Source organism: Pelodiscus sinensis, chromosome 8, assembly GCF_049634645.1.
Source record: "Pelodiscus sinensis isolate JC-2024 chromosome 8, ASM4963464v1, whole genome shotgun sequence".
Taxonomy (NCBI): Eukaryota; Metazoa; Chordata; order Testudines; family Trionychidae; genus Pelodiscus; species Pelodiscus sinensis.
This window is the reverse complement of record NC_134718.1, coordinates 64,293,206-64,313,779: the sequence shown is the minus strand read 5'-3', so window position 1 is coordinate 64,313,779 and position 20,574 is coordinate 64,293,206. Positions and strand designations below refer to the sequence as shown.

At 38.3% G+C, this 20,574-nt stretch overlaps 1 protein-coding gene across 1 annotated transcript in view; it reads left to right on the top strand.

Moving 5' to 3' along the window:
- NHLRC2 (NHL repeat containing 2) overlaps positions 1-17,073 on the top strand; it is a 58,068-nt gene extending 40,995 nt beyond the window's left edge. Inside the window, exons 6-11 of the mRNA XM_006134970.4 lie at positions 5,788-5,887; positions 6,210-6,441; positions 6,901-7,023; positions 11,185-11,394; positions 12,930-13,155; positions 15,994-17,073. Of these exons, the coding sequence (XP_006135032.2) occupies positions 5,788-5,887; positions 6,210-6,441; positions 6,901-7,023; positions 11,185-11,394; positions 12,930-13,155; positions 15,994-16,250 (1,148 nt within the window). The 3' untranslated portion in view covers positions 16,251-17,073. The remainder of the gene's footprint in view (positions 1-5,787; positions 5,888-6,209; positions 6,442-6,900; positions 7,024-11,184; positions 11,395-12,929; positions 13,156-15,993) is intronic.
- The last annotated feature ends 3,501 nt before the right edge of the window (positions 17,074-20,574 follow it).

Genomic DNA, 20,574 nt, shown 5'->3' with positions numbered 1-20,574 from the left:
AAGACCTAGTGAAAATTAATATTACATTATTTGTTCTTGCTACAATAATCTTCATACTCTCTGGTCTCTCTTGCAGAGTTGTTTGATGTTTCTTGATATTTTATTTCTAATTCGATTGAAAGTTCATAGGTCAAGGAATTGTCGTAATATATTTTTCCTCCAGAGGGCCATGCACACCTGTGGAGATGTGTAAACATACTTTGCCATGACATTTAAGAAAATGAATTATATTTTACACATAATGGGGAGCAGCAAGGCTTTGTGCTCTATCTGGAACGGCAATTAACTAACAAAAACTGTCTAAGAACTGTGCTGATTCATGCACAGAGAGGTTTTGCATGATAAAACAGTACGTACATGATTTTGCTGTTTTATCATGCAAAAAAAAAAACCCAGGAATTTTAGCTCCCCAAAAGATACTGACAAGAAAAAAATCAAAAAGGACAATCCCCATCTACTACTAATGGTAACATCAGAATCTGACTGCGGAAATTATGTAAAGACTATTTTTTTCTTCAGTAAATAATCCACTAATTTTATAGGTGTTGGGTGAAATCCTGGCCCTTTTGAAGTCAAAGCCAAACTCCAGTGACTTCAATGGGACCAGGATTTCACCCATTGTGCCTATCCACATATACTTAAACGGGAGTGCAATCTGCTACATGAAAGTTATTCTTTCTTGCCTCTGGTATGTTGGCAATGGACATGTATACTGACAGATGTCTACCCTACTTTTTCAAAAAAAGATAAAATTAGTAGATGGGAAAATATTTTCATTCTTCTGTCCAGTTAGGAAATGTTAGTGCTGCCATCCAAGACACATGGCTTTGATTCCCAGCCTCTTTATCTCCAGACTGGAAGTAGACATGCAGTCCCAGGACCGTGGAGGCTGAAAATTTGTTGTAGTCCTGGGAATGGGACCGATGTTGTTGTTGATGAATAATAAATCCTTTACCATTCTCCTCTCTGAAAAAAATTGTGCTTATGACACAGGTCCTGATCCAGTGTGCTTAACTTTACTCAGTGATTATTCAACAATACTACATACTTATAGTAAAATATGTGTATGAGTGTTTCTAAGATCAGGGTCATATACCCTTAAGAGTAAGGGTGTATAAAGGAAAGGAAAATGGAGAATCCTGGAAACTCCAGAAGAAAGTGGAGAACTGTCTGGGAAAAGTGTACTTCGTTTTGCAAAACAACTGCTGAAATATGAAATAATGCATGAAAAACTATAATTTGTTAGTGATCTTTAACACAGGTATATGCCATTCACTGGAAAAAGTTCTGCTTTGATACTACAAGCAGCACTAAAGATAAAACTATACATACCCAAATAAGGAGAAAATGACATTAGATTAAAAAAAAACTTCCAAAGTAGATTGGAATGTACTGTTCAATTGTGTAAACGTGAAAGTATTACTTTGTTCTTTTATTGGGTAATTGTAATAAAGCCTTTGAACATAAATAAATCCTTTCCATATAAGGAAAACAAGGAATATATGGTACTAGAAGATTTACCCAGCGTTATTCAGGTCTTTAACTCTTAAGTTTTTTTGTTTTTCTTCATTTAAATCATTGTTCTGGCCGGGGATGAAGGGTTCAGTATGCAGGCTGCCCCAGAAACAGAGGACAGTCCCAACCCCCTCTCACCATAGAAGCTTGAGGCCATATGAGAAGCACATTTTCATGGGCGCTGGAGCTGCAGTTGTTACAGCCAGGGGAAGAGGTGCGTGTCCCCCGACTAGGGGACAGACGACACGTAGACAAACTCTCTTAAATATGTAGTAGATAGCTGTCCCTTTCGCCATCCCTGCCTCCTGCGAGCCCAGTGGGTTATAGATGGCCCAGTCCCCATATTTGGCCCCTTGCTGTCCCCTGTGGTCTTTTCCAGTGTAACTGTCCCTCCTGCCAGATCCCTCCTTTTCCATTTTATAAGAAACAGTCAAATTCTCGGCATGTCCTAGTGTCTTGGCATAACCAAACCCCTTACCTTGCTTTAAGTTATGATAAGAGGAATCTGCAGACCAAATTTGGTGGTCCTAGCTCTTACCATTTAAAGAAGTTCTTGAACAAATGGATGGATGGACAGACACACACATTTCTAAAATATAGAGTAACATTTTTACCACATTAGCTTCAGTAAGAGTAAAGGCTGGTTCATCATTTGATTTCCACCCTGCTTTTCTCAGTGTTGTCTTTTTGCTCTCCTGCTTTTGCTATTTTTTCTGAATTATGTCCTTTTTAAACTAGAAGAGTTTCTATCAATGTAAGAAGAATAAACTTTTGTAATAGGTCTGTCATCAGGGCACCGTAGAACAAATGAACTGACTTCCTTTTAACAATAACCACGATATGGTATCACTGATGTTATTACTTATATACATATTTAAAGAAATGGATACATCCCTTAACCTTCCTCTAAGGAGTTTTTCCACAAATAAACTGTAAATAATCATGTAATGTGCTGCAGGATCCCAGCTGCCACCATCCCCATGGGCTCTTAGCTGTCCACCCACGTTCCCTAGCAGAGATTAAAAGGTAACAGGAACTGATAAGTATGAGCTTATCGGTTAACTGTTTAATTCTTACGTTCCTGGTGTCCATTAGGATGCACTCTGTTTTCTAACTGAAGACAGTTGCAAGCATACAGTGCATTTTACGTCATTTTGAATTTTTTTAAATGATAGTTACAGATTGTTTGTGGAATTAAGCCTGGGGTTGAGGAAGTAAGAACCCCTTACAGCTTTATCTAGGCTCTCTGGACTGCTAGTCTAGGTATGCAGTGGTACAGAAAGCAGCTCTTCTGTATCTGATAATCCTCCATGCACATTTCTTGGAGGAGGATAGGAAGGGATGGAGGGGGTTTTTTTCATGACCAATTCACCAGCCAATATAGCAAAGCTAGTGCCGGAGGCAGGGATGTGAAAGGTTAACCAATGAGCATCAGCCTAAACAGGTAATGCTTACCGGTTATGGGTACTCGATGGCGGCTGGAATAGCTCCCTGCCTGCTGCAAGCAGGGGGCTATTCCAGCCCACAGGGAGACCGCAGCAAGCAGGGTCTACTCTAGTGTCTAGAGCAGCTTCTATCCGCGGTGATCCTGGGTACCTTGCAAGCAGGGGTATTCCTGCATCCAGAGCAGTCTCTGTTCACAGATGGCTCAGGTGCTCTGAAGGCAGGGCTGCTCCAGCAGCCACCGCCCCAACACAGAGCCGGGAGCCAGCCCCAACATGGAACTAGGGATGGGAGCCCCATGAGCTGGGGGCTATTCTAGCTGGGCTGGAGAGGTCCCCAGCCCAGATCCCGCTTAGTCAGTTAGCCAGTTTAAATGTTACGTCAACCTAATGTTGGACTGATTAATTGACTAACCGGGATTTTACATCCCTAGTTAGGGATGTAGCTCGCAGCAAATTGTAGTCTTACCTAGAAGCCCAATTTGTCCCAGGTGTTGCTCCTGTGGTGGCACAGCTCCCTGCCACCCTGTATACAGGATTTGTTCCAAAGAAGATTACAGTGTTGTTAAGATGTCCCATTAATTAACTGGCAGAGCTAAGTGAAAAGAAACTGTGAGGTCGATCTGCCACATTCGGTTTTAGTTATTAGAAATCAATCCCTCTTGGGGTTCTTTCTCAGCTGGTTAACCTAGCTTGGAAGAACAATGGTAGAAATGACTCATAGGCTACAATTATTACAGTCTATTCCTCTTCCACTTGAACCAAGAAATCAGACTTGCAAAAACAAGCTATGATCAAAGATGATAGCAGTGGCAGACTTCTGTTTAAGAATGCTCTGTGCTTTGGTGTACTCCCTGGTGAGTTATAGCATGTTTATAATTGGATTTTTGAACTCTTTTGCTGATCTTCCCACTCACTAGCAGCTTAAAGATGTTGGGAACGTTAAATTTTATTCCTGGAACTTTTGTCTGTGTAAGTACTGAGTATGTGGAGGAGCAGGAGAGATTCAGTGGCGTTATCTTTGAACAGTGTTGGAAACTCAGAGTGTTGCAAACTCAGATCCCAGTAGAGGAAAAGCATGGAGAAAAGTAATGGCATTAGGAGTACATTACTTGTTGTTTTGGGACTGGCTCACCAGTGTCAAAACACTTATTTTGAAGTTTGAAGAATACTGATTTCCCCCCTCCATTCCCCCTCCGATGTCGCATGTGTAACCTAAGTCATGTTGGAGTTTCCCCTTTAATAAAAAAGTGGGTTGGAAGTTAGAAGGACAACTTCGGTGTTTCACGTGTCACATGCAGTCTTAAAATATTGTGTAGATTTTTTGGGTTGGTTTGGTTTTGGAAGGTTGATCTGTTCTAACTCTCAGCATTCAGAACATGTGATTTTTCTGCAATGCAATTTGAAATGTAGGTAATAAATTACTTAAATTCTTAGGTTAGAGTGTCTAAACATCTGGTTGCCCTATTAACATATACCCGGTGTGCAGGAGCAGAGCTAAGGAACCCAAAATTGCTGGATATTTGTCAATTCATATTAATTATTACGAGCTTTGACATGAATGTAAGAATTTTGGTATTTGAACATTTTTTACCTCTTTTGTAGGTCTGTTAATCAGTGTGATTTGCAATGTTTTTAATATCTGACTGGTTTGAAAAACAAAAATTCTTATATGAGAGTTGTGTATAATACTTTTAGACTGATCCCATTCTTGATTAGTGCTTTATTAGGAAGATGGTAGATTGTGTGCCTTAACGCCATATTCTTTATATTGATCAAACTTTCTGTCCTTTTAATATTGTTCTTTCTATATAGGAATATAATGAGTTTAGATAGTACTTTTCTTTATCGATTCCTCCAGGCCTTTATTTGCTCACATTTATATGCCCTTCATTGTGTTGACTTAATGGTGGAAATGTAATATGTTATAAAATGAGGTACATCCGTCTAATCTTGTATTTAAATCTGTCATATTTTACAGGAAAATAAATAATGGCTAAACAACATTTTGTGTCTAACTTTATAAATGTCAGTCAGTAGCTTTATGGTGTATAAATATTAGACAAAATGATATACACAATATACCTTTTGTAAAAGCAAATTTAAAAAATTCAGAAACCAAGAACCACTTATCTCAACAGCAAGTTTATCTAATTGTATAAGTGAGGACAGAAGAATGTAAGCAGGCAGTATGGGAATGGAGGGGAATGTGGACAGTGGGTATGTATGTCGAACCTGCTCTTTAGGGAAAAAATAGTAATTTTCATTCTCTGCTATTGCTCTGCACTTCCAAAAGCATCACATTCCATCGGCCCTGGTTCTTGACTACCATGAGTAATCAGATTGATTTCACTGATACTGCTTATGGTAGTAAACTTAAGATTATGCATATTTGCAAGGGGCTTTAAATTGTAACTCTAAACTAAATGAGTTTAATAATGAATGTATAAGTGAAAGGCTATACTCTGCACTATTTATCTCCTAAATCCTGCAAAAAGCACTGTTCAATGAGCACTTCCAGTTTTCTCACTAGTTTGGCTCTTTGATATGTTTGCCAAGACCTGGTTTGTTGTTCATCATCAATAACTGAGTAAAAATGTATCTTTCTCTATCAGAATGACTGCTGACTGCATTTCCTAAAAGTGGTATCTTCAGCCAAGATTAAAAAGTACAACTTTTCCTCCCCTACAGAAGAATAATGGCTAAATAACTGAAAGTAATTCATTTTTTTTCATGACAGAAGTGCTTTCTTTTGGCAAATATTGCCCAAAAAAGGGCAATTCTACTAGAAAGGTCCATTCTACTCTATTTATATTCACGTTTGGTAAAGTTTCAGGGACCCATGAAGATGATGTTCTATGGATAGCCATGGCAGGTACCCATCAAGTCTGGGCACTCATGTTGGAATGTGGAAAACTCCCAAAAGGAAGGTACAGCAATACAGCATAATGATATATATTGACTATTGCGATCAGCTACTTAGCTATTGATGAACAAGAGTCTTAAAACTTCAAGGAGACTTTTATCTTCTTGGACAACACGTTAAAGACAGATAGACTTTGAATTATGCTAAATTGTTTAAATAGTAATTATAAGCCAAGTTGATAAACAATTTAAAATAAGAGCAGTTAATTGGCTGTGATTTGCAGCACCATTATTTTGGTAACTTATTTATCAAACAGAAGCTATAAGACTTTTTTCTGAATTATTTCAGACTTGTCTTTGAACCTAAGCTCTTGTTGTTTTTCTTAGTGATTTAAAGAAAGGAACCTGCATTCGATTTGCTGGGAGTGGGAATGAAGAGAACCGAAACAATGCGTACCCCCATAAGGCAGGCTTTGCCCAGCCTTCAGGTCTTTCTCTGGCTTCTGAAGAACCCTGGAACTGTATTTTTGTAGCAGACAGTGAGAGCAGCACCGTGCGAACAATCTCACTCAAAGATGGAGCAGTGAAACATCTTGTAGGAGGAGAGAGAGATCCATTGGTAATAGACTAACACAGCTTCAAACTTCCCTGCACTACCCTACCAGTATTTTTAAAGCTTTATTGGAGGAACTACTTTAGGGGCAAAAGGGTAGTTCTGGCTTCAGGCTCTTTCATTTCTTAATTTCACTGTTTAGTGTGCCAACGCGCGTTCCGTAATGCAGATTGTTGGGCAATAAGAACTGGACTGACCAACTCATTTACAAAAGCCACTGCCACATACTTTTATTCAGTGGATTTTGATTGCTATTGAAATGGGCTGGATTCACATTGAGTGTCTAGAATACAAAGGCTCCACATCCATATCCAATCCCCTAAGTGCTCTGTTTCCCATGAGTGCATTTTTTTTAAATTAGCCAGTTAATTTCCATTTAATTACAGTGGTTTGCACTGATTAGTGCCTTGTGTCAACATTGCATAACCAACTAATTGCACAAATTTAATTAATGCACTGTTTTAGAATTTGTTTGCCTTTGGTGATGTTGATGAAGCAGGAATAAATGCAAAGCTGCAGCACCCCCTTGGAGTTACTTGGGACAAGAAAAGGAAACTGCTTTATGTAGCAGATTCCTATAATCATAAGGTAAGTCAGTATAATATATTATGCAAAGCTGTATTAATATAACTCATTTCACCACTAGCATCAGTTGGGTAGCATCAGAAAAGCGTATCTCAGTACTGTGGTTCAGTAACAAAAAATGGTGTTTTTCAGACTTAAGGAAGCAAATGACATACTGCTTTTTTCCTCTTCATTTTGATCTTGGACTTTTATCTGGTTTACTGGGTGTCTAGACTTACATGTGCTGAAGGGCAGATACAGTGACCAGGAGAGGTAAAATAAAGCTCCAAACTATCAGAGGCCTTTTCAGCTTGAGGGAAAGAGGTTAGCCCTGTAGCATCCACTATCTCTGAGAGATAGAAAGGCTGGTAATTACTCTCATTGGTGGACCAGTCATGAAGTGAGATAAAGATTATGATGTATAGATGTTGTATATCTCTATTTTTGTGGGTGTTGTAATTCCACGCTGATTAGATTTGTTTACTCCACTAAACCCGATTATTTACCTTGGCCAGGTTTATACAACACTGTGTTGGTTAGGCCTAATATTCTCCTCCCACCCCAACTTTTCTGCACGTCCACATTAGGGAAGCCAATCTCAGACTAATTTTGAGGCTTCCCTGTAGTATAGATGTGACATTTCGAAATAAGCTATTTCAGAATATTTCTTCCAGAATAGCTTAGTTTGAAATAAGCATGCAGTATAGATGGTACCCTTGGATAGTAGTAAATGATTCCTGAAATTACATGAGGGTTTTTTTTCTCTTAAGATGAAAAGTTAAGTATCTAATGTTAATCAATAATTCCCTATTTAGCAATGGTAGACTTTTAAGTAAAAGACCTTTTCTTTAAAAAAAAATTAAAGTAAATATTTAGGATTCATTCATCTGTAGTACTTTAAAACAGAATTGAATGTACTTTTTCTTGTTACAAATAATTAAAGAGCCATGAACAAAACAATTTGGCAGGCTTCTTTTTGTACATGTAAGGGGAACATGCCATTCAGCAACATACAGATGTAGATACCACATTGATAGATGTCTTAAAAATACTGGAAATGATGTAAAAGAGAGCCCTGAATGAAGACCAAAAGAAGGGAAGTCAAGCAGGGAAGCATGGAAAGTTAACAAAAGAAAGAAGCAGTTGGGATACTAGATGTCGTCATGTATTAAACACAATATAAATACCCACCAGATTTTGAATTATGGGGCAGTAATTCCATCCTTGGATGCTGGTGATTACATAACCCACTCAAACATCTCCTTTAGAGTTTATTACATTGTTGACCCATGAAGTAGAATTATAGCCCTGTACTTTACTCCAGAACTAACTGGTTGGTTGTTTTCTACATTTAGAGCATACATTGAGTTTACTCATGACACATTGCTTTGAATTATGCCATAAATCTTGCAGTAATAAATAGCTAAAATCAAGCTTTAGGGGGAAACAATTAGTTCCTCAGGCTCCAATTGAAAAGCTGAAAGTTTGAAGGAACTTGACAACCCTGTGATTAAATAAGCTCAGTCAATCTTTTTCACTCAACCTAATTTTACACAGAATTAGTTAGATAAGATGCCTTTTAACCAATGAGTTCTGTTATTCAGCTCAGAAATTTTCAAAAGTAATTTTTTCATTTTCAACTGTGATAATGGAACGACAATAATTTGAAGCGGCATATGTTTAATTATTTGTGAGACTGGAATTGTATTTACTGCTTATTTTGCTGTTAAATAGATTATTCTATAATGTTTTAAAATATTTATGGGGTCTATTAAAATAACATAATATGATTAAGTCAGTGTTGTAAATATAAAAGAAAATAAAAACAAATAAAAATTAAATACTGAATGTTATGAATTGCAGATGTAGTATTGGTACTTGTTTTTTATCCAATCTCTTCTCTTCGGTAGCTTTTTTCTTTCTCATCTTAACTAAGAACCCAGTTATGTTAGACTAGGAACAGAGTTCAAGAACTATATTTAAATTTAGCTTAAGATGCATTTCAGCTAAGCCATTTATTTAAACTGGGTGGCCAAACAGTGTTGCAATTAAGGTTTATTTGTCGTTTTGTTTTTTAAACTGTACTTGACAGTTTAATTGCACTGGAGTTCTTTAACTTGCTTATCAGGAATAACAAGGGTCCTTTTTTTTTCTTAATCTTGTTTCTTAAATTAAAATAAAATATATGAAAATGAAACAAACAGATTGTGAGTCTGTAAGGCTGCTAACATAGCTCCTAATTAGAGCCTTTAACTGCTCCGATAATATGAAAAAAATCAAACCCTACATTTGTGGCACAAACATTCAAATGCTTCGCCATTCAAACCAAACCATGTCACTTGCTCTTCATTTCTTCCTGCAGGAAAACTAATACAATGGGAGGGATGAGCTGTTTTTATTATCATCCAGTTTTGTCAGTTGGTTACTATTATTTAGTTCAGGTTGGACCTTCCTGGTCCAGCTCCCTCAGGACCTGATTGGTCCCAAACAAGTGAGTTTTCTGGACCAGGGAAGATTGGAGTGGGGCACCAGCTTCTCCGCTGGGCTCCTCTCCCCAACTACCTGGCGCCACTGCCCTTGGTCCCCTGACTGTGACAGTCCTGCGGGCTCTGCAGCCCTGCAAGCTTTGGCAACCCTGCCAGCCCGGAAGCTCCAGTGACAGCCCTGCAGATACTTGTAGCCCCACCAGCTGTGGGCTCAGTCCCTCCCCCCGCCCAGCGGGCTCTGATGCCCCGTAGGTTCTGCTACTGTGTTGGCCCTACCAGCTGGTTTGGCTCCCAGCTGCCAGCAACCTTTGTTCTGGGGCTCTCTAGTCCAGCAACATTCATGTTCCTTTCAGACCATGGATGTTGCCAGACCACAGTGTCCCAGATGACAGAGGTTCCACCTATATTCATATTATATTACCACACAGTGGCCCAATTATGTAAGGTAATATAAAATTGGAGAGAAAGATATATAGTTCTAGCCCCCAAAGACCTAACAATCCAAGACTCCCCTGTCCTGTAAAGTCTTAGCATGTTTTTAACCTCTCAGTAATCCTATTGAAATCAATATAGCTACTTGCAGGCTGTAAAGCTTAAGCATGCATAGAAAACTTGCAGGATTAGGGTGTAAGAAGCAAGTGGTATTTGAAAACAGGGTAGGGGAAGGGAATAAAAGCAAAGCAATCCAATTTTCATATGTATTTGCAGCTTTTTACTTTAATAATAAATAAATATATATGAATTATCCCCATCTTCATGTAAACTAATTATTAAAACATTTTGAGTATTATATATGTACAGGCAGTCCCCAGGTTACGTACAAGATAGGGACTGTAGGTTTGTTCTTAAGTTGAATTTGTATGTAAGTTGGAACTGGTACATACTGTAGGGGAAACTCTAGCCAAACATTTCTCCGGAGCTCAGTTTTATTCTCCCACACCTCACTTCCCTCAGTCCTTTATTCTCAAGCTGAGGTGTCTGCTGAGAAAAGCCGCTCCGTGTCTCCCTGGTCTGCTGGGGGGGGGCGCTAGCTTCGCATCTCCCTGGTCTGCTGGGGGGAAGCAGCTAGTGCGGGGTTGCCTCACCCCGTTTGTAAGTAGGGATCTGATGTAAGTCGGATCCATGTAACCCGGGGACTGCCTGTATATGATAAGTTTATCATCATGAATTTGTATAGTGGAGATGCGTAGGTTCAAAATAATTGTTTACAAATCCATTTAATAATTATTGGTTATGACTATACTTATTCCTAGAGTTTCTTTGTCTGCCCAGATACTTACAAATTGATACTGTAGTTAAATCCTCATTAAATTAAAAGTAGTATAGAAGTATGAAGATAGGAGTTTGATTACTTTTAATGTTAGTTAGGTTGCCTGCTCTAGAAAAATTGTGATTAACTTATTTACTGTTTATATTTCCTGCATATTTATTTATAGCTTTATTTTCAGGAAAAGGGAAATTGGCCAATAATATCAAAATAGACTAGCGAATTTGCATGCCCCAAGTACTCACTTGACATACCTATAAGGGCCTAAGTTTTCAAGTATTGAGCATCTTACCTCAGAAAGTCTTACTGTGTGTAAGTTGGGCACTCAAGTAGAGTACTACAAAATGTTGGTGTCTTCTGAAAACACTAGCCACACAAATCTGTTGTATTATCTATCTGATGACTTTTCAACATTCATTTTGTTTTCCTTAGATTAAGTTTGTAGATCCTAAAATGAAGAATTGTGCTACACTGGCAGGCACAGGAGAAGCAAGTAATGTTGTTGGTTCCAGCCTCATGCAGTCGACTTTCAATGAACCCGGAGGATTATGTATAGAACAGAATGGCCGTCTCCTCTATATTGCTGACACAAACAATCATCAAATTAAAGTACTGGATTTAGAAACAAAAACTGTTTCCATGGCAAGTAAAACTTATTTTAGGCTTTTGACATGAGATTTTGTTAAGGTGAATTCTTACTGGAGGTTTTCCTCAGCTCATAGTGATTTTGGGTGGTATAAAATACCATAGCTGATAGATTTATTCAGATCAGTAAATGGTTATCCATAATATTTCAACAAACAGAAATGCTGTCTATTTTAAGGATCTCCTGTTAGGCGTAAAATAAGTGGTCCATCTCTGCTAGGAGTCTGGGAAGGACCCTTGTGCATAGAGAAAGAAATTACTAACTTGAATGAAAAAGCTAGAATACAGAAAATTCAGCCCTCTGAGAAATAGCCTCTGTTGGCCCAGTCCTGCAAGATGATGAACACCTAATCAGGGTCCTGAACAATCACAACTCATATTGGAATTAATAGGAGTTAAGATTGCTCAACTGCTTGCGGATCAAGTCCCCCAAGAAAGGGCTGATGAGTTCAGTTATCTCTGCATGGCATTGTTACATGAACAGTTGCCAGTGACTGTAGTTCTGCAGTTTTTTCTCTGACTTCTAATAAAGGCATGTGGCATAGTAGGAATGCAAAACCAGCCCAACAAAGTGCAGGTTCAACCTTGAGAATGCTAGCACACTGTTTTTATTTCATGTGTTCATGAATGGGAAAGCAAAATAGCTCACTGTGGTCTTTTAAAAACAATACATATTACTCCTAAATATGTGTTTGGTTTATTAAATTGGACTTTTTCAAATCTAGTTCTGCTTCAGTGTTCATCACCGAAAGCTATTTTTTAAATGGCTTTTAATCTTTCATGAGCAAATGCAGAACTTTGTCTATTCCTGATTTCTCCCCAAATAGACCCATTTCAGAAGTGGATTCCACCTTATTTCCTTATTACAGTAAGGCAAAACAGATGTGAATTAATTGCTCTGTGTGAAGATGGCATCATATATACCTAAGTAGCTATTGCCATGGAGATACACTGATGCACAGTCTAAACTGTCTTCCTCAGGACAGGAAGTGTATTTAAATACATTTAGTATCATCTAAATTTTAATATAAGTTTAATATTTAAATACCAACTATCGGATGCTTCTGTTTGTATGAGATAATCATGTCCCGGACTGCATAATTTCCACAGTCAAGAGCTAGAATTTTATCATCTCAGGATACAGTTGTTAATAGAAAGCACTATTGGGCTATTATTAAACTGATAACTGGAATGAAATTATTCTAACAGAGAAGTTAAAAAACACAAAAAATAAATGGGGACATTCATATTGCTTAAAGGAAATTCTTTTATAATAATTTTTAATAGCTTTTTTTCATAGCATTTCCTCTTCCCTCTCCTAGCAATGCAGCATTCCTGTATGCTGGCTAAACGGGGTACATGTCTTACAATAAATGTGTTGAAATATATAAATCTTCATTTTGGTACAAATTTTTCATTCGTATATTGTGGTGATTTGAATTCGTAATTACGCAATGCTCTGCAGTCTTATGCCATAAAGCAGGTTTTCAAATATAAATACTTGTTAATATTTCTTTTGATTTCTTTGACAGCTGCCTATCCTGAACACTGAAATATTTGATGTTGTAGATAGTCCATTTGTCCAAAACAATAAGATGGCCAACGTTCCCAGGCTGCCTAAATCAGCACCAAACATCCAACTTCCTTCATTGACTGTAACCCCTGGTCAGACTCTTCAGTTTTTGTTAAGGTTAAGCCTTCCTGCAAATACAAAGCTGACTGAAGAAGCACCCAGTTCCTGGTTTCTCACAGCGGAAGGTGACATACAATATTTAAACATTTCTAAAACTGTAGGCAAGTTTGGAAAGTTCTCCTCACTCATTCCTCCACTCATCTAGAGTGAATAATGTGTTGGACAGACAATTAAAATATCAGATTTTGCTAATGATCAACAATAAGAGCCCAGTCCCATTATGCTCTTTGGATGGTTGCTCTCCTATCGTCATTTGGGGATGGGCTGCTCCACCCTTATCATCTGTCTTACAGGAGGCTGACAGCTAGAATTTTTAGCAAGAAACTTGATGCATACTGTTGAAGGAAGTCACATTTTATCCGGTGTAAGGACATTCTTATCCTGAGTGAGAAATTATTTTAAGTTAAATTTGCACCTGACAAAATTTAAACCTGATTTACCCTACTATATACACACATGTATACAGTAAGATGCACAATTAGTGCACTGGAAACAAGATGAATTGGGTCCTGTTCTTGGCTCTTCTACTGACTTCCTGTGTAATCTCTCTGTGCCTTGGTTGCCTATCTGTAAAATGGGAAGAAGGAGAAAAAGAAGAACAGTGCTGTGAATCTAAGTGTTTCATAACAGTGCTGTAAACCTAAGCTCTTTGTCTCCTAGGTGCTCAGTTATGATATTTATAAGAATGTATTAACACGTTTTATGTAGGATGTGATATGAGCCTGGGCTCATCAGTTAACCTTCATGGTTACACGCTCCCCCTCCCTGCTGCCTCTATATCAGAGGTAGTAGAGGGAGAGCAGATGGCTCCCTGGAAGCGGGTGGGCACTGGCAGTTGGCTCCTAAGCTGACTCCCTGTGTGTACCAGCTTGCACGCAGCTGCATCTCTTCCCTAGCCCCCACGCTGCTGCCTTTAAAAGCTGGTTCCCTGCATGCTCTGGCTCCTACCAGTGGGCCCATCCCCCAGCACTGCTACCTCTGATAGAGACAGCAGTGTGGTGGGGGTCAACAGTCCCCATGTAAATGTAAATGCTGAATTTACACAGGTACTTTAACAGTAAAAAAAAAAAAAAAATTGGGTTTAGCAAGTTGTACAAGAATTTCTAAATCTTTTCCATCCCCTTGTAAAATCACTCTTTGTTAGTGTAACCGCCACCGGGTGAACTTGAACCTGAGACTTCTGGAGCTTAGTGTAGGAGCCTCGACAGCTTGAACTGTAAAGACAGCTGGCTCTCAGCTTAGGCTGTAGAGCTCCCTTGTTCCTATCTCTTACTATAAGTGGTCTAAGTGCCACTACATGGGACAGTGAACCACACTGGGTTACATTAGTATGCCTAAAATAGTGCTATTATGGTACTATGGGCCTAAATTAAACTGCCACCATAAAAGCATTGCTCTTTATTTATATGAATGCCATATTGCCTGCCATTCTTGAAAAGTGAGTTCATGATCACTTATCCAGGAACATTTTCCTCGTAGTTGTTTTAAAAAATAGCATAATTTACCTATTGGTTATATCCAGGTACCTAGAAAATAAGTGATGTCTTCAGAAAAAGCTGTTGTCCACATATAATTAGGTGAACTCTTCACTCTTCGTGCCAGAGAGTATATTGAAAGCCTTACCGGTCTGTTCTTCTGAAGCATCACTAAACAGAAAAAGGAAATTTTTTTCAAAAAATAGTTTTTTAATCTTCATTTTCCATTTCTGAGGTCAGATTTTCAGAGGTCCAGATTACAACATTTGTTCCTGTTGTAGATTGCAGATATAAAATCTAAATATAGTTGTTGACTTTTTAAATCATGACCACTCATCTGCACCACTGAATTGGACAGTGTTGACTTTAACAAAGTTCAAGAAAGAACTAGATAAATTAATGGAGGTTAGGTCCATCAATGGCTATCAACCAGGACTGGTAGGAATGGTATCCCTAGCCTGTGTTTGTCAGGGGCTGGAAATGGATGACAGGAGAGGGCTCGCTTGATGATTCCCTGTTTCTGTTCATTCCCTCTGGAGCATCTGGCAATGGAAGACTGGTTAGTGGGCTAGATGGACTTTTGGCCTGACCCAGTGTGGCTGTTCTTATGTTCAATTTTTTGAACTGAGAGGACCATTGTATTTTTAGTAGATTTTACAAAATGTATTTATATCCCATATGGTTTGAGGGTTAATAGAGTGTAAGCAGTTTAGAGATACCCATCATTTTAAAATTCATAAATCCAACAGGTTTTTTTAACATTGTAGTTATTTTGAAAAATGCCAAAAATAGTACTTTATCCATCTCACTTATGGCAAGATATGTGTTGGGTCAACAAGTTAGCTACATTTCCAGTTTTGCATGTCTCCACTGTTAAATGTCTTTTTAGCTTATATGCTCTTTAAATATTTAAACACCCTGAAATTTCAGATCTCATCATAACAGCCAGCCCAAACATTTTAACCTCCAGTAAACCATTTCTCAAGCCAACACTTTTTTTGTGAAAATGTTTCATAAGAATCTTCAGTTTCATGAACTTTTGGGGCATTCAGTCATCTAATCTTGAGTATTAGGACTCTGATATTTGCACACAGCTTCTGTTAGCTCAATGAAAAAATCTGAATATCAGCTTACAAAGCATATTGCAGATGCTTTGATATATCTAAAAAAAAGTCAGTGCAAGGTACCACCCATATGTTTAAATGCAAGCTTTATACAATAAAAACTTCATAAGTTACAAATTACTTCTAAAGAATTATTTGTGAAACATTTTTCAATTTTCAGCCAGAATGGGAAAATCCACTTATGGTTGCATGTAAGAAAGTATATGTTATGTTATCGTAAAACTACAGTCATGCCCATATTGATGCGTTGTGAGATTTGTCTTTGTGTATAAAAGGCAGTGACAGCATGCTCTCTTTTTTTCAGGTAATGAGTGGCTGCTTCAGGGACAGAATCCGTCTGGAGAAATTGAGGACATTTCCCATCAACCTTTCATTGCCTTGCAGTTACCCGGTAACTGCCTGTCATCTGAAGCCATGCTGTCTGTCAAAGCGTGCCTCTACTACTGTAGCAAAGACAGCAGTGCCTGTATGATGAAAGGAATCTCATTCAATCAGCCTTTACGGATAGCTAACACAAACCAAGGGAGCCTAGCTCAAGTAGAGTTGACATACTCATTTTAAGTAAACCAAAAAACCCAACAGATTCACATTCTAGTTTACTTTCTAACATTTTTACAGGAGACAAATTTAATAGATTTTTTTTCTTAGTCTTCCAATAGCATATGAAGATTGAGTTCTAAAGCATAATATGATTTGTAAGATGAAACAGAAATGTCTTGTGCTGAATCATGAAAAACTGTAATGAAATATTGGCCCATTTATTTCTTTTTGCGATTGTGTGAGCAGTAACATCCTTAAACTCTGTTGGCTATTGTGAATACATGTAAGCAGTAGGCAACAATTTTAAGTCAGTCTTTGAAGAACCAGTATTATAATTTGATACTGTTTAATAAATTATTTTGCACAGCACACCATAGCAAAATCTCAAAATGGTTTGGGGATGAACAACTGCAAATTTGTTTTTGTATGCCCTCTGTTTTTAATAAAATGTTAAAAACTGAATTTTTGTTTGTGCAAGTCATAAAAGAATTATTTTTCTTATTTTACAATGAAAGAATTGAAAACACACTTAATATATTTTGAAAACATATGAAATTGGTGCAGGACTGTTTTATTTTTTGTGCAAATCAAGTCTGTTTTTCTTAAAACTAGATATTTATGCCTTATTTGGAGAGCACAATAATGTGGAAAAGCTTTTGAAAAATGAATTGTTTAAGGTCATATCGAAATGTTACATAAAGATATCAAACAAAAAATGTGCCTATGCAAAATTGGCATGCTGGAGTTTTTCTAATTAGTGTTTCTATGTGTATTTTAGAATATAAAATGTAAGTAATATTTGTTACTCTAACTTGCAACAATTAAATGTCAACTCTTTCTGTCAGATGAACAGTTTTTTCCTTTCATATTTTTACAAATACTGTGTGAATAATATAAGATTCCTAATTCTGCAAATACTTGTGCTCCTGAGTAACTTTTATATGCCTGGGACCTGACCCAAAAGTCTTTGAAGTCATTAGGAATCTTTCAGTTGATTTCAGTGGGCTTTGAATCAGAACCTTGTGTTCAGTAGGGCAACTTACCAGATAAATAATTCTTGTGTGTTTGGAGGATCTCGGCCTTTGTTTGCAATTAGTGCTAGTCGTCTTTTCCAACAACAATACCATAATATAACATTTCATAGAACACTAGAACTGGAAGGGAGCTCGAGAGGTCATTGAGTCCAGTCGCCTGCCCTCACAGCAGGAACAAGCACTATCTGGATCAGGGCTACTCAACACGTAGCCCATGGGCCCACAGTACAGTTTGGGTTTATATGGGGCTCAGCACATTGCCCGCAGGTGGGATCCTTTGAACATGGCCTCCACTGGGAATACACTCCACAATGGTGAGTCAATATAATGGTCTTCTGTTGAGATGCGCTTTAGGAGTTACATTCCTGGACTGTCATTGCTCATTAAAAGTGCTGTCATATGGGTAGAAATGGGGTAAATATTGCATTTTATTAATATCAGCAGAACTGACTTAAATGGGGACTGTGTGTTGTGTAGTCTTGTCTTAATCTTTGTTTTCATGCCCATCAGTGTGAAAGAAGCTATTTGCATATATATTTGCATGTATATGTGACCACACTTGAGTTGCGGCCCTCGGCATGTGCTGTGAATATCATTGTGGCCCCTGGGGCTTCCAAAGTTGTATAGCTCTTGTCTAGGTCATTCCTGACAAGTGTCTGTCTAACCTGCTCTTAAATATCTCCAGTGTTGGAGATTCCACAACCCCCCTAGGCAATTTATTCCAGTGTTTAACCACACTGACAGGCAGGAAGTTTTTCCTGATCACCACCTGGGTCAATCAGTCTTCAGCTACCATTAAGACTGTGCCGATCACAACATGTCCACCATTCTTCTCACACTTTTGCCTTTCTTCTCCATGTTCGTCCAAAACCTTTAACAATGTAATCTTCCCATCTTCTTGGAGACCAACCAGGTGGTCTTTTCTGTTCTCGCGGGTACCACTCAGCAATAATTGCGGTCCACCTATTGTCCGTGAGCCATGCTGTGTGGCCTGCCCATCGCATTTTGCTATGTCTGCTTTCCACGATAATATCTTTCACGCCGCTGTGTTCTCTGATCATTTCAGAGAAGGGAAATTCTCAACATAGTTCGCTCCATTGCCTTTTCAGCTACCAATAGTCCAGTTTCTCCACATCTTTCTTGAAATGTGTGCCCAGAACTGTATACACTACTCCAACTGAGACCTAATCATAGCAGAGTGGAGCAGAAATTCGGTTTGCTTCAAAATTTGGTTTGCTTCAGGCAAGTAAATATTCTTTGTTTTATTGCTATTCTTTTTAACGGCAGAAGTAGATTTCTTTACATGAATTGGGAAGGATGTCTGTTGATTTCAATGGTATTTGACTCAGGCCCAAAGTTCTAATCATAAGGTTTATTTCTGGTTAGAGAAAAACCCTCAACAAAATAGACGTTAGCTTTCTAATGTGCCACATGAATTTATACATGGTTCAAAAATATTTTAAAAGTGCTGTTATAAAGTATATTTTATGTGTAATTGAATGATATGTTAATAGCCTGTCCTAAAATATTCTTTCCTACCACCTGTTAGTCTTTTCTGATCAAAACTGACTAAAATGTTGCTTATGAACACTGAGACTTTTGTTTTAAGGGAACAGGGTGGCGTGACTTTTCCTTCCCTCTTAAAATCAAACGTCAGCATATCTGTGATATGTAAGCTCTCCATATAATATTCATCAATGCTGCTAGGAATTAACATTCATCTTTTAAGCAGCCTTTTTCACCTATACAGTATTTTGATAATGCCAGTTTAAAGTGAAACAATAGATTTAAGGTAAGCTACATCAACATAAGGAACAATTCTGCTCCTTCCACTTTGCTGTCATTATGAGATTATATTTTAAGTTGTAAATCACAGTCCAACAGAATAATCTTGAATATGTGGTTTAAAACCACAATGATAGTTTAAATAAAAACTGAAAAAAATAGTTCTCGCAGTATTTAAATGTTAAATATCTCCAACTCAGTTTTAAATCTTTGTTTTATTGGCCATTGTCAATTTTCACTAGAAATGTTGTAGCTTAAACAGGTTAAACAGAAAAATTTAGCATGGCTGGAAAGATGCATTCTTTTGCAAAATGCTAAGTGCAGAATATTTCAATGAAGCGGACTTAAGAGTGTATTTTTACAAGTGGTTTTTTTTAGCCCACCATCATAGATACTGTAAAGGAACTAGGTAGCATTTGGAAATATTTGCAATTCTTTTGCTTAGTGCTGGGGCCTTTGGTAGAACAAAATGTTCTCTGGCATGCTTGAGAAAAGCAGGCCAGCAAAGAAGAGGTTCACAGAACAATGAATAGTTATAGCTGTGCAAACATTCCCCAACTCACAGCAAGGGTTTCTGAGACACAAGTGTCAACTTTTGATAATGATGAAACCAAAATAGCAACAAGTTACAAAATCAGAAAAGGTGTATTTTGCAAACCAAGCGACAGAAGTGTTAACACCGTATAAACCCAATGTAGCTCCAGGGGAGAGAAGTAAAATATGCATGTAAAATCAATAATTGCTCCATTGACTCTGAATTGAACATGTTTATAACTGAGATCAGAATTAAGTCTGTTGTCTTTGATCTGTGGGGCGAAGTGGGTGCCAGTTAAATGATGGATGACCATTGTTCAGTGAGGGTTAAAAAAAGAAGACTGAGCCACAGCCTTGGCTTACACGGGGGAGAATTTTGCACCCTCCCCAAAATTTCTGCACCAAAAAAAAATTCTGCACACAATATTTCAGTGTTTTTGGTAATTTATTTCAAAATACCTGTCAGCAAGTATGCCTGTAACAAACACACACACACACATTCCTCCAGCAACAGAAGGGTAAAGAAACACCTATGACAACCCAGTTCTGTTTCTCCACCCCTTCCCACACAGAGACCAACTCGAGGGTCAGACATGCACAACCCCTCCTCGCCCAACCACAGGTGCCTCCCTTGCCCAGATACCTACCCTTCAGAGCCAAGGGATCCAGAGGGTGAAACAGCCTGATGCTTGGTCCCAAGCTTGGGTGGTTTCCTGCAGACTACTGCTGTCTCCTTCCTTTTGGGAATGTTGGAGACTGAAGCTGTCAGGTGCCCTCTAGCTCTCTCTCCTCTCCCTGCCAAGGTCTTCTATGTGCTAGCTTAGCCCTGATAGGTCTAAAGGCCCTGTGACGGGGCGAACCTGCCCCGCACTGAGCAGGAGGAAGGGGAGCCCATTTATTGGGCAGAACACGCCCCTCCCCCACAGCCCTACTGGGCATGCTCGAAGTGCAGCCTCGCTATAAAAGACTGCTGGGCTGCTCAGTTGAGGCAG